This window comes from Schistocerca nitens, chromosome 4 (assembly GCF_023898315.1).
Source record: "Schistocerca nitens isolate TAMUIC-IGC-003100 chromosome 4, iqSchNite1.1, whole genome shotgun sequence".
Taxonomy (NCBI): domain Eukaryota; kingdom Metazoa; phylum Arthropoda; class Insecta; order Orthoptera; family Acrididae; genus Schistocerca; species Schistocerca nitens.
This window is the reverse complement of record NC_064617.1, coordinates 209,882,272-209,897,485: the sequence shown is the minus strand read 5'-3', so window position 1 is coordinate 209,897,485 and position 15,214 is coordinate 209,882,272. Positions and strand designations below refer to the sequence as shown.

General features: G+C 36.7%; 1 protein-coding gene across 2 annotated transcripts in view; it reads left to right on the top strand.

Annotated features, from left to right (window-relative positions):
• The window catches only part of LOC126253428 (dynactin subunit 1), a 146,647-nt gene that overhangs the window by 81,968 nt on the left and 49,465 nt on the right, over positions 1-15,214 (top strand). For both annotated transcript variants that reach the window (XM_049954760.1, XM_049954761.1), the window contains exons 12-14: positions 910-1,116; positions 1,516-1,689; positions 14,332-14,464. In XM_049954760.1, coding sequence (XP_049810717.1) covers positions 910-1,116; positions 1,516-1,689; positions 14,332-14,464 — 514 coding nt within the window. The remainder of the gene's footprint in view (positions 1-909; positions 1,117-1,515; positions 1,690-14,331; positions 14,465-15,214) is intronic.

Below are 15,214 nucleotides of genomic sequence, written 5' to 3'. Positions count from 1 at the left end.
GTTTCACCTTTACGCATGCGCCTGCACGTGACAGATGGAACAGTATTTGCAGTGGGCGTGGATTTCGATAGAGGACGCACATGTAACGGGCGCCAATGTGCATGCGTTTCTGTGCCAATTTTTGCTGTAAAGCCCAACATCGTGAACCAGCAGCCTCCATTGACAGACACTCACCTGAAGATGGCTGGACAGTTGCCAGCTGAAATATTGTGGCAAGAAGTCAATATGATCTGGCAACAATCCCAAAACCTCATAGAACATTCAGTATGCTGGTAAAACTTCCAAGAATCACTTGGCTATGGATATTTGTGAAATCTGAACACTAATATTGGAAAACCCTGTGCCACTCGTGCAAATGAAATGGGTGAAAACAGTCAGACACACACACACACACACACACACACACACACACACACACAGAGAGAGAGAGAGAGAGAGAGAGAGAGAGAGAGAGAGAATGACAACAGCTGTGTCTGCCATAGACCATGTCAGTGCTACGAGCTGTATTCCTCTGCCTGCTACTGTGTGCTATAACTGTGATTATTTTATTCTTTTCTTGTCACGTTTTGATGTTTTCACTATCTTTGTCACTTTTTACTTCTTTGTATAAATTTCTTCTGGTGCTGTCATTTCATTACTGAGCTCCCTTTTGTATTACCCCTCTGTGTTGTCCTGGAACTGAGATCTATCCAAATTTACTGATGAATTTGTCATCATTGGTATGATTTCCTCCAACTTTTTCCTCTCTCCCTCTCTGTGATTCTGAAGTTTCTCTGCTTCTGAAAAATATTGTTGGTATTTGTTTCTATTAGCACTTTAAAATATTTATTTTTATGTTATTGAGTATATGTCATGTCTTATATGGAAGAGGCAGAACTTAATTTTTTATTGTTCTTTTTGTTTTGTCAGGTGGATGCAGCACTGGGGGCAGAGGAAATGGTGCAACAGCTTGTAGATGCAAAGATGAATCTCGAAGAAAAGGTAAAGGAACTACAGGAAGCAGTTGCTGACTTGGAAGAGTTACAGGACATGAATGAACAATTGCAAGAAAACAGCAGGGAAGTGGAAGTAGAACTGAGAGAAGAACTGGACTTAGCTCGTGGTGCAACTCGAGAGGTTTGTTCATATTAACAGAAATTAAACATTTCATTTCAAACATGAAAATTTAAGTCAGAACAAATGCTGTTTGTCTAAAATTTGCAGATCTGTCAAGCACAGAAACAGTGCAGTATTTTTACTGGCGAGTAAACACAAAATATTGTTATTAATGTGTGTCTTATAATACTTAAGATAGTTTAAACTGTTGCTCTACACTTGGTGTCACAATATGTAAACATAGATTATTGATTGTCTTGAAATCCTCTGTATGTTTAGAAGATAAGATCTGTAATTAATATGTACTATTACATGATTTCATTTTTGAAATCACTGTTATTCATTCTTACAAGCTAGGTACTCGCATTCTGTGTACCAGTGAAAGCATCATTATAATAGTTTTACTTCTTTGAATTTCAGGCCATTCGAGAAAAAGAGGCTGCATTTGAAACAATTGCTGATCGTGAACAAACAATAATTAAATTCAGGGAACTTGTAAAACGACAGCATGAACAGTGCGTGGAATTACAACAAAGACTGGAACGTGAATCCAGCAAACCTGTAACAGCAATGCCGGAAATTCTTGACTTTAAGGTATGGAAACTAATTTTATTCTATTTCGAAAGCCTCCTGTAAGCACTTCATAATAGTTCTCCAATTTCTGTTTTCTTTCTATAAAAAATAATGAATTTCTGATCTGCATCTTCTGCCACATGTTTGTAGAACTGTACCACTTCATACTGTCTGTCAGGACTGCTTTGGAAAAGTGAGGGAAATGTAGGAATTTCTATGTGAAATGCATGTGCAGTGTTTAACTGCTGCTGTGAACAATTTTCGAGAGGCTTAATTTTTTTTTTTTTTTCCCTTGGCCTTTGAAATGCATACTTAGAACAGCAGTGCTGATGAAAGCCATTTTTGAACCTGTTCAGTTCTAGGGCAGGTAGACGTGCTGCCAGTCATGGATTATTGAAAGTAGTCCAAAATTCTTGTGGAAACTTTTAAATGTGTTTGCTTTTCCACACTTACAAATGAAAACAAGAACCTAAATGAATATAAGGCAGTCTACAGTATACACATGACAGTCATTTTGTTTAACTTATCAGAAAGGACAGTGCTAATGAGTTTAAAATACTTGAGTATCACGATAATTTAATGTGTGAGGAGGAGATATCAGTGCTGGTAGTAATCTTCCCCATGGCGACAGAATAAACTCTTTAAAAGATAATCACCACAAAACCAATTCCAGGAACTACTGCAAAATCTTTGGGAAACAATAGCGGCAGTGGCAACAGCCTTTTAATCTAATACTGAAAAATGAAGATGGAAGAATGGCACACACTAACAAAGAAAATGCTGAAAATGTGGCAAAAGCATGTAATAAACTTCTGAATTGCAAAGAACCAGAAGGACTCTTATAAATCATAATGAATACACCAATAGAGACAAAACCTAAAAAATTAGATCTTGCAACTTTCCAAGAAGTAGAAAAAGCACTTGAAGAACAAAAAAGTTATAATACATTTAGAGAAGATTTGGTTTTTGTTGAAGTGTCGAAATATTCAAGTGACACAGTCAAGACCTGACACATGACTCTAACAAAACTTCTCCAAACATTGGATCACAGTCATCATCATCCACTACACAAGAAGGGTGACAAGCAGTCTGGACAACTACAGGGGAATCTTTCTGTTAGACTTACGTACAAGACTTTTTCCAAGACCCTACTGGGAAGAATTGACGAACGACTAGATGAGGAGTGAGGGGAACATCAGGGAGGTTTCAGATGACAGAGAAGCTGTGCAGAACAGATCATTAGTTTAAAATTGATTATGGCATACTATTTATGGCATACTATAGGAAACAGAACAAACCTCTGGCAATAACATTTGTAGAGTTTAAGAAGGGATATGACTGCTTCCATAGATGTTCACTATTAAAAATTTTAAGGAATCCAGGGCTCTATCCAAAACTGAATAAACTAATGGCACTTACTCTAACGAACATCAAATTGAAAGTAAAGTTTTGAGGAGAAATTTCTGAACCACTTCTGCACACAGGCTTACGACAAAGTGACTTCCTATCCCCATTACTGTTTAACTGTACATTGGAATACGTAATGAGAGAATAATGGATGGATAACCCAAAGGATGTAAGAATCGGAAATGCGAAAAATGATGTAAGTTTAAACTGATTGCGATTTGCTGATCTTGCTCTCCTAGCCAGCAACATTCCACAAATAGGACAAGAAGAGACAGACTAAAAGAAATAGCACAGAAAATTGACCACAGAATAACATACAAAAAAAGAGATCATGCCAACTGATCCATCACTTGCAAACAAAATCACAGTTTAAAAAAAACTGTTGATAAACTTAAATAGTTAGGTGAAATCATTACATAAAATCAAAATGAGAAACCAACATGGCAAAATAGGAAAAAAAACTTAACAAGGAGAATTAAGTTACCAAACCATATACAACAATAAAGTGTATTTATACCTGCAAAATTAAAACATTATAAAACAGTTACACAACCAGAAATGACACATACAGTGGAAACCATCTTCAGAACAATTAATACAGCAGAAATTGACATAATACTAAGGTCAGGAAGAAGAATTATTAGGTCACACATAAATAAACAGTAACAAATAAATGGGCACTGCAGAATAGCTTCGAATGAAACAGTATAAAAAAAAATGGAACCAGTAATGAGCATGATCAGGAAGAAACGCATCTTATTCTTTGGACATGAGATGAGCACACCAGAAAACAGAATTAATTAGAAAATCACAGAAAAATTGTGGAGTAGTGTAGAGCAACAGTAAATGAATCACAGAAATTAAGGAAGATATAAGAGAAATCTTAATTATGGTAGATGACCGAAAACAAAACACAAAACCAGAATACTGCAAGACACACAAACCAGACTGAAAACAGAGATCAATAAAAGGGCTACAGGAAGTGTGATGTAAGATGAAGAAAGAAATAAAATATATGAAAGAAGGAAGATCCAGTATGGAATGTATCAATACCAGAGAAGAAAAGTTGCTATTCACCATATAGCAGAAATGCTGAGTCGTGAAAGGCACAATAAAAATATTCACACAATCATAGCTTTCGGCCATTAAGGCCTTTGTCAGCAGTAGACACACATACACACGCAAGTGCACGTGTGCGCGCGCACCTTCACACACACACACACACACACACACACACACACACACACACACACACACACAAATGCGACTTGCACACACGTCTGCAGTCACAGAGAGCTGAAACTTTATTGTACCTTTTGTTTTATTATTTTTTTTATTATTTATTTTATGGCCTTCATTGGACCACTGTAGTCAAAAATACAAAGTTCTAAACAAGTTGTTACACATGGATACAACTTGGTTCGACAATAACTTAATATATTTAGGTAATATAATTATTAGAGGCTATTCTTATATGAAAGGTGTTTTGCTCTTGTGTGTGCCCAATATTTCTTCATTCTTTCAGATATTTTCTTTCTTTCTTCATCTGAGACAACTCTTCCTGTACTCCTTTTATTGATTTTCATTTGTAGTCTGGTTTGCGGGTCTTGCAGTATTCTGGTTTTCTCTGTCTTGTTTTTTAGGTCATCTACTGTAATTTGAAGTTCTTTTATATCTTCCTTAATTTCTGTGATCCATTTAATGTCACTCTTGCTATTCCACAATTTTTGTATTATTTTTTTACTAATTCTGTTTTCTGGAGTTCTCATCAGATGTCCAAAGAATGAGATGCGTTTCTTCCTGATTGTGCTCATGACTGGTTCTATTTTCTTATATACTGTTTCATTTGATGCTATTCTCCAATGTCCATTTATTTTATACTGTTTATTTATACATGTCCTAATTATTCTTCTTTCTATTTTTAGTATTCTGTCAATTTCTGCTGTATTAGTTGTTTTGAAGATAGTTTCAGCTGCATACGTTATTTCTGGTTGTGTAACTGTTTTATAGTGTTTTAATTTTGCATCTATAGATAGGCTTTTTTTGTTGTATGTAGTTTTGGTAATGTAATTTGCATAGTTCAGTTTTTTTATTCTATTTTGCCATGATGGCTTCTCATTTAGATTGTATGTTATTATTTTGCCTAAATATTTAAATTTATCAACAATTTTGATTTCCTGTTCTCCTATTGTAATTTTGTTTGCAAGTGGTGGATCAGTTAGCATAATCTCCGTTTTTTCAAATGATATTCTAAGGCCTACTTTCTCTGCTATTTCTTGTAGTGATTTCACTTGTTGCCTGGCTTCTTGAACGGTGTTGGCTAGGAGCGCAAGATCATCAGCGAATCCCAAGCAGTTTAAGCTAATATCATCTTTTGCACTTCCAATTCTTATCCTCTTTGGATTGTCCTTGTACCATTCTCTCATTATGTATTCCAGTGCACAGTTGAAAATTACGGTGATAGGCAGTCACCTTGTCTTAAGCCTGTTTTTATGAGGAATGGTTCCGAAATTTCTCCTCTAAACTTGACTTTTGATTTGGTGTTGGTTAGAGTGAGTTGTATTATTTTAATTAGTTTTGGATGGAGTCCTAGATTTCTTAAAATTTTTAATACTGAAGGTCTGTGGAGACAGTCATATGCCTTCTTAAAATCTACAAATGTTATTGCCAGAGGTTTGTTCCATTTCTTGTAGTATGCCATAATCAATTTTAAACTAATTATCTGCTCTGCACAGCTTCTCCATGGTCTGAAACCTCCCTGATATTCCCCTAACTCCTGTTCTAATTGCTCCTTGATTCTTTCATATAGGATCTTGGATAGAATTTTGTATGTGCAATCTAGGAGAGGGATTCCTCTGTAATTGTCTGGGTTGCTCTTATCTCCCTTTTTGTGTAGTGGGTGGATGATAGCTGTGGTCCAATGTTCGGGAAATTGTTCTGTTACCCAAATTTTTGTTAGAGCCATGTGTAAGGAGGTCTTGACTGTGTCACTTGCATATTTCCACATTTCAACAAAAACCTGATCTTCTCCACATGCCTTATAATTTTTTTGTTCTTTAAGAATTTCTTCTACTTCTTGGAAAGTTGGAGGGTCTAGTTTGTTAGGTTTGGTTTTTATTGGGGTATTTATGTTGATTTGTAAGGGTTCTTTGGGTTCCTCGCAATTCAGAAGTTTGTAAAATGCTTTTGCCATGATTTCTGCATTTTCCTTGTTACTGTCTGTCATTCTTCCATCTTCATTTTTCAGTATTAGTGTAGGGACCTCATATTGTTGTAGTTGTTTCCCAAAGATTTTGTAGTAGTTCCTGGAGTTGGTTTTATGGTAATTACCTTCTATAGACTTTATAATATCTTTATGAAATCCTCTCTTGATTCTTCTAATATTTTGAGTGAATTTTTTTCTTTCATTTTTTAGGTTGATGGCATTTTCTTCAGTTTTATGTGTTTGAAACTTTAACCATGCTTGGTGTCTATCTTCATGGAATTTGTCACATTCTGATGTCCACCATACATGTTTCCTTCATGGGTTCAAGGGAGCTAGATTCTCTGCTTCTTTTTTAAGATTAGGCACTAGTTGTTCTAGACCATCTGTTAATTTGATGGTTTGTGTTATTTGTTGGTACTTATTATTTTTAATTAGCTGATGTGGGTCAAACCTCCTTTTTATTTTATTAGTTTTTCTGGTCCTCTTCTTTAACGGTGTGAATTTGATTTTAATTTTAACCATATGATGGTCTGAGCCTGTGTCTACTCCTCTCAGTACTTTAACATTGTGGATCTCCTTATGAAAATTTTTGTCCATACAGACATGGTCTAGCTGCCACACTCCCTTCCTCCAGTCTGGATGTTTCCATGTTTTAAGTTTACTTGGCTTCCTCTTAAAGTATGTTGATTTAGATATAAGGTTGTGTTCTCTGCAGAGTTCTACAAGTCTTTGACCGTTTTTGTTTGTAAATTTATGTGGACTCCATTTTCCAATAATATCTTTATATTTCCTTTCTTTTCCCAACTGAGCATTGAAATCTCCCAATAAGATTTTTACATTCTTTTTATTTACTCTGTTCACAGTTTGTTCTAGAAGGTCCCAAAATTTATCTACCTCTTCCTTTGTTTTTGTTAGACAATTTTTTTCATTTGTTGGGGCATGAGCATTTATTATTGTATAGGTTTTATTCATTGTTTTAAAGCTTAGAGTCGCAATTCTTGGTGATACTGCTTGGAAATACGTTACTGAATCTATTATTTTTATGTTTACTAAAAACCCTGTTCCAAACTGGGGACATTGTTTCATTGCCCTTGGTCCTGGTTTCCCATTATAAATTCTGTATCCTTGTGATTCGAATGGGTCCTCTGTGGTGTTTCTCATTTCTTGGATCCCTGTTATTAAAATTTTTTGTTTATTTACTTCATCTGTGAGGAGCTGGAGTTTTCCGGTCTGAAGTAGTGAGTTTATGTCGTGTGTTGCTATATAATTTATTTGCTCATGTTTAATCTTGTTTTTGTGTTTTAGTGTGCATTTGGATGGTTGCAAACACTCCGATTCGTTGCTGTCTTCTAGTTGACTACCCACCGAATCCGATGTAGCCTTTTCCTGCCTTTTTGAGCAGGACGGTGGAATTTTTTTCCTATTTTTGACCGTCGAAGGTTGTCAACCTTAGTTGGAGCAAGCTCCAATTTACAACTCCGGTTGTTAACCGCAGAGGGTGTGTTTGGTCCGCGAGAGCTATTTTATTTCACTCAAGTCCGCCAGTAAACTGGTGAGGACTTCCCTATCCGCCACCTGGGATGCGCCACGTAGGAGTATCACCTCTCCTCCTACTATGGCAGCATAGTAGGTTCGTGGTGTACCTTTTGTATCAGGGTTTCTCAAAATTTTAGTATTTATATTACCTGTCTCAATTTTTGTTGATTTATAAATAATTTATAGTTAATGTATCATAATCATTATTAAACCTGATTCACACGATTAACATATGGTTTCCGCCTAGCAACATGGGCATTGTAAACGGCACTACTTATCGTTTTTCACATATCTCGGTGTCTGACATCATATCTCCTGAACTGTTGTCTCACAATGATGTAATTTTACAGGTATACTCGGTGATATATGTCGATACTGTTTGCCAGTGGTATATGTCAATACTGTCTGGAAACTGTTACAAATAGAGTGGGTAATAAAGAAGTAATAATTTAAAACATCATGCATGATGCTGACATTTGACTGTATGAACAGAAAAAATGTAGTAGGCAGTTAACTTCTTTCCTTTGATCATTTTGTGGAGGGTGTCAGGGACAAAAAGATTTGTAAAGTTTAGAAATTAAATATGAAATTTATTGGAATGTAGTCCAGGTTTTTGTGCACCGTCAGATACACTGCCTTGAAACAAAGTAAGTTTCTAACAGTAACGTCAGATTACTTGTTTGTTGAGTAGATTATGATGACATTTTAAATTTTCAAATTTGGTCATTAATCATGTGAGATAATGAATACCACATTTATGTTATCTCTGGAAGCTAATATATAGACAACCTGCAACTGATACTGGGTTCTGGGATAGCAGTTTAGTATACAGATTTTGGCCACTGTTTCAAGTGGGTGAAACATTGTGTACAAAACATGATGATGTTGCCACAAAGCTGGAAAATTTGTAATGAAGATGAGACCGTATGTAGAAGCTTACGCTCACACATATGTTGCTGTGTCTAAAAATGATTTTCAGAGTAGAAATATTAGAATTTGTGTTCTCAATGGTAGCTGCTGCTTCTAAGTGACAATACCTTAATAAAAGGTGACTATTTCGCCCTCCCCTATGCTATCTCTGCTATCTTCCAATACTGACAGGCACTGCACTTGGGATATTGCCACATTTTGACAAACCTTCAGAGTCTGCTGCAGTTAATTTTCATTTTATATGAATGACGCAATAGCCTGTTGCTATTTTGGTGATGAGGAGGCCAATGGACAACATTATAGTGTGCCAAGTTACTTTCCTGTCCAGTGATAAGATTGGTTGATTGTGCAGTGCTGTGGTGGTCAGACTGGGTGAATCTGAGATGCCTGTAGTCTAACTTCAAATTTGCTGAACATCTGCAGATTGAAAGCTACTGTTAATAAATGCAGTCTTGGTTAACCAAGACTGGTAATTGAGTGTGCACACTCATTTGGTTTTATGTGATCAGTCATGATTTAGCAGCTGCTTTCTCCTGAGATTTGCCCAGTCTCCTGAGCTGCTTATCTTACCTTCTCATATTGTTTGTTCCACACTGCTTTATATTCATAACACAGCTCTACAAAATAAAATTTTTTTTTCGTTGCCAGGGAAGTTTGAACGAAAATGGGATATTGTTATGATACTCATTCCGAGTATATTTGTACTTTTTCCAAATTGGCTCTGGTTTTTGAGATATAGGTTATTTGTGGAAATGAGAGTTTCATGTGGATAATATAGACTGCAGGGTCCATATATGGTGTAATGTATTTGCTACCTGTTTTTTAATTAGTGATATTGTACTATCTTTATTAAACAATTGTGCTCAGGGAGTGCATCTGTGTGGTTGAGGATTACATCATGCAAACATCACACTGTCAGCATGTGTTAAGTCCTGTTGTGCGGTGCGTGTGTTAAAGATATTGAGGGTTGTGCAGATTTGAATTCGGCGGTACTCGACATTCATTTATTGGCCGAGGTAATCCCCGCAACAGCCGATAGGTAGCGTTCAGTGTAAACAAGAAAAATGGCGATGGTCGAAAGTCACACACATGTGCAGTGCAGCTTCAAGGAGATAGAACCTTTTCTTCGTGACGTAGCAAATAAGAGGTGAGTATTCATTTCACACAAAACAATTAATGATGTTTGTTGGATGTGATTGACATGCAAATACAAGAAAGTTCTGCATAATATGTAGTATTTGTGCAATTTTGTTTTAGGAAAACATGAGTTCTTCACGCCGTCTTTGCGTGAACGATCCAGATGAGTTCTGCTACATTTGTGGTGAATACGTTCTTCAAAAGAACAGGAAGAATATCACTCCTTTTGTGAAGGAAGCGTATCTGGCATATTTTGGAATTAAACTTGGAGATCAAGACAAGGCGTGGGCACCCCATAAAGTTTGTAAATGCTGTGTGGAGTGCTTACGGCAGTGGACAAAACGAAAAAGGAAAAGCTTAAACTTCGGAGTGCCTATGGTATGGCGAGAGCAGAAGAACCATACAGATGATTGCTATTTTTGCATTGTTAATGTGAAAGGTTTTAATAGGTTCAAAAAACGAAAGTGGGAATATCCCGATTTGGAGTCAGCAAGAAGACCGGTGGTGCACAGCAACGATGTTCCTGTACCAACCTTCACAACATTACCCACGCTAACATCATCAGATGACGATGTGCACGGCGAGGAATGTACAAGTAGTGGTTCGGAATATGAAGGACGTGAGACACAACCCCAGCAGTTCGACCAGAAGGAGCTCAGTGACTTGATACGAGAACTCAATCTTTCAAAGCAAGCATCAGAACTCTTAGCATCCAGGCTTAAGGAAAAGAACTGTCTTCATCCAAGTGTTAAAATAACAGCTTACCGGACGAGAGAAGAAAACCTTCTTCCATACTTCAACCAAGAAGAGGTTATAGTGTATTGCAGCAATATACCTGGACTTTTACTTGAATTGGGGCTGCCGGAATATAGACCAGAGGACTGGCGTCTCTTCATAGACAGTTCCACTAGAAGTTTAAAATGTGTTCTCCTACACAATGGCAATCGTTACGCATCTATTCCAATTGCCCACTCAACAAAACTTTGTGAAGCATATGCTAACATCAAGATGGTTCTGCAGAAAATTCAGTATATGCAGCACCAGTGGTTGATTTGTGTTGATTTGAAAATGGTGAACTTCTTGCTTGGACAACAAAGTGGATACACAAAGCACCCATGTTTTATCTGCATGTGGGATAGTAGGGCAAAGCACGAACATTGGAAGCAGAAAACATGGCCTCCAAGGGAACATATGGCTGTTGGTCGAGCAAACATCATTAATGAACCTCTGGTTAGTAGGGACAAGATTGTTCTTCCACCATTACATATTAAGTTAGGACTAATGAAGCAATTCACCAAAGCTTTAGACAGAAATGGTAATTGCTTCACATACATCTGCAATACGTTCCCTGGACTCAGTAGTGAAAAACTTAAGGCAGGAATATTTGATGGTCCTCAAATTCGCAGGCTCATCAACGATACCAATTTTACAAGTGTCATGACTGTCACTGAAGCATCGGCCTGGAACAGTTTTGTCGCTGTTGTAAAATGTTTTTTGGGCAATCATAAAGCTCCCAATTACGAGGAACTGGTCAAAAACATGCTCACTAACTTTCAAAACTTAGGAGCTAACATGAGCATAAAATTGCACTTCCTTCACAGCCACTTGGATCGATTTCCTCGTAATCTAGGTGATTTCAGTGAGGAACAAGGAGAGCGGTTCCATCAAGATATGAAAGGAATAGAGGAAAGATATAAAGGAAGATGGGACAGGCATATGATGGCAGATTATTGCTGGAATCTGCAACGTGACTGTTCTGAAGAGACCTATAAAAGGAAAGCGTGCAGGAAGCGGTTCGTCATGGACGGAAAATGATATACTTATAGAGAAACTTTTCAATTATGTTTTATACGTGGACAAATGCCTATCAGGTTTTCATAGAAGCTATTTATAAAGATTATTTTCTTTTTTCATTGTAGTTTGTAGCGCTCGAGTTCAGTATTAGCAATTTTTTCTAATTTTTTGAATAAATCATGCATTATCTCAAAAACTAGAGCCAAACTGCATAAATGGTTGCTATATTCGTCCTCAGCACCACTAACCCATCCTAAAGCCACTCAAATATCCTTGGCAAGAAAATGAGTGTTGACCAGTGTAATTGATTGATTAGTATGCACCATCCCTGTTGTTACACCATCCCTGTATGATTTGTAATTTGTTGGTTGTGTACTGTTTCTTTCAGTATACGTTTTGTGTCACTGTGTCCCCACTACAAAGCTTAACCCTACACACTCTTCTGTCTAGGTCTCTTAGTATCATATTCTTGTATAAGTAACTGCTGTGTTTAACATGTGTACATATTAGAAGTCTATAAGTTTTCTTGAAATCTATGAGCTGCTGAGGACCAAAGTGGTCTAAGTAAAAAAACATTTTAGCTTTTGAGCTGTAAAACTCTGTTTACTCACAGTGCACAGAAAATTGTTGTGGAGAAGTGGTATGGCAGCAACTGCCACTGGAGCCACTTGGGAGCTCCAAATGCATTCTTCCTTTCATGCCAGAGTGAAGCTCATGTGTGGGAATAGTGGTATAAGACAAGTGTCAAGGCCACGTGGTCTTGTTTTGTGTATTTATTTACAATCAAGTCAAAAAGGCATCTTAACAGCACTAGTGTGTATTAGCATTGTTTCCTTTCTTTAGATTTGTAATATCCATATGTTATTAAAGCAGAAATTGTCTTTATAGGGAAGTTTGCATTCAGTGTCAAAGTCTAGGTTAAAGCCTGCACGAATCAAACAGTGATGTCCCACATTAAATACATAAACCACAAAACTCACCACTCTCAACAATGCTGTGCAGCCTGTCACTGAGGCAGAAAGGAAAGACATGATGACATTCCTCCCGTACATCCCTCTGGTGCACCACACTTTCTTCAACCAGTTGACAACTGCAAGTTCGGCTCAGGAATTTGACCTGGACATAGTGATCCTTTGGCAGAGGAAGATAATGTGGACAGTGAAATCAGTAAACAGGCATGCTCCGTTATAAAGCCTCTTGAAATAACAGAATGACAATAATTACATTTTGAGAAATTTAGACATTTAGAAACATCAAGTTATTAATAATCCATACATGAATGCACTGCTGTACTATTAGACAGTTTCATTAGGTAGCATTCTAGTAATTAACAACAATAATGAATTATTTTAACCCAGTTTGTGAGAGAAAAGTTCATAATGGGAGCAATAAGCATTGACTCACATTTACTGTATAACTTTATGTTTATGGTTTATAAATAAATTGCAATTATGGAGATTAAAAGACAGCATATTCCTTTTCAAGTATTCAACTTCACCAAAACCTCTATAAGAACGGTGGTAAAACTCTTAATTTATACCACTGTGCCTTTCACTATGAGTAAATTTCTGAAGGGAAAAGTGGTCTCCAACTTTTAGGGACTATAAAAAGGAATTTGAGGTACAAATAACTAAGATGTCGGTAGTAAATATAATTATATTATTTCATTTGTACATTTCATCAAATGAATCATGAGTTATTGTAAAGCATGAATTTACATTAAACAAGATGCAAAACCTTTCATTTCTCATAAGTGGTAAAAATGGAGGTATACCACTTTGGCTCTCAGCAGCTCATGTGTGTTAATTGTTTGTAATTATCTTATTCCCGACATTCAAATCTGTTGTGAAATTGGTAACATGATGGTAGCTAATACTGCACTTTAGTTCCAGCACAGTTTCTAATATGCAGTCTGATTAGTTCTATCTGTCAGTTTTATATAATGTTTAACTTACAATTTTTTGTTTACTGCTTAATTATAGTTAGTTTCCAAGGTTAATGCCACTGAGAAAGTTTTCTGTTATCAATTATAGTTTATATTTGCTGGAATGATTTACCTGTGCACTATTTTTTTTGACAACAATCATTTATTATCTGATTAAAAAAAGTCACGTTCCTCCCAGCCTGCCACAAGCCTTTTGATTTGATGCTCCTTTGACAGTCTGATTGTCAGTTTTGCTACATATGATATTAATTGGCTTCCCATTTAACTTCGAGGTGGGTGGGTCCCTGTTCTTGACATTCTCATAAAAAGAAAAAGAAAAAAATACTTGAGGTGGTCTTTGGGAAACAAATCTGGGACCTCTGTGTCGGTAGTCAATGGTGCTAATTGCTACACTGTAGAGTCTAATAACCTTGTTAGCCAAAAGTGATAAACATCAAAACAAACATTTGCAGTTCATTTTTTACTCATTATTTAATATGAGAATATTCTTCCCTTTAATTACAGAGTAATTATCGATTTCCAGACACTGACAGGTATTGGTTACAAAGAGAGGAAACCATATATCTTTTTCCGTTAAGTTTTGTGAAATGTATAATCTTGCCAAGTCATTGAAGTTTTATGTCACTAGGATGTTTTAATTTATACCAGGAAAGACAATTACATTTGCATCATTTATTTTTTTGTTATTTTGTGATGGTTTTGTTCACAGAAAATGTTTACAGAGACAAAAGCTCATACGAAAGCAATTGATCTGGAACTTCGTCAGATGGATGTTCAACAGTCAAGTCAGCATGTCAAATATCTCGCTGCATACATGCCCGATACATTCATGAATCGAGGAGGTAATATGAGTAAAGGGTCTATACATATTTATACAACTAAAAATGTTAGATACATAAGAAGAAAAAGTAAATGAAAACATAGCCATTTGCTGTTACAGCATTTACACATACTAACAACATTTCACCCAGAGAAATATAAGCTATATATTTTAACTCCTGCTCCTACTATGAATAGATTGGAAAGAAATATTAATGTATCGTACCAAAATACAGCCAAATATGGTACAATAAGTTGTAGAGTACAGATGTACACATACTTAGTGGTTCAGTAAGTCACCTCTTCCCAGCATTACACTTTCTATTTAGAATCTAAGAGCTAGGGTCTGTTCTGCATTATTGTATTTAATGTAATGCAGGATAAGATTTTTCTCACACAATTCAGAATTTTGTACAAGGAAATAGAGTGTAATTTGTATGTTTTACATTTTGAGTAATAAAGTAGGACAACTTCTTGTCTGAAACTTCCTGGCAGATTAAAACTGTGTGCCCGACCGAGACTCGAACTCGGGACCTTTGCCTTTCGCGGGCAAGTGCTCTACCACCTGAGCTACCGAAGCACGACTCACGCCCGGTACTCACAGCTTTACTTCTGAACTCGGGACCTTTGCCTTTCGTGGGCAAGTGCTCTACCAACTGAGCTACCGAAGCACGACTCACGCCCGGTACTCACAGCTTTACTTCTGAACTCGGGACCTTTGCCTTTCGCGGGCAAGTGCTCTACCAACTGAGCTACCGAAGCACGACTCACGC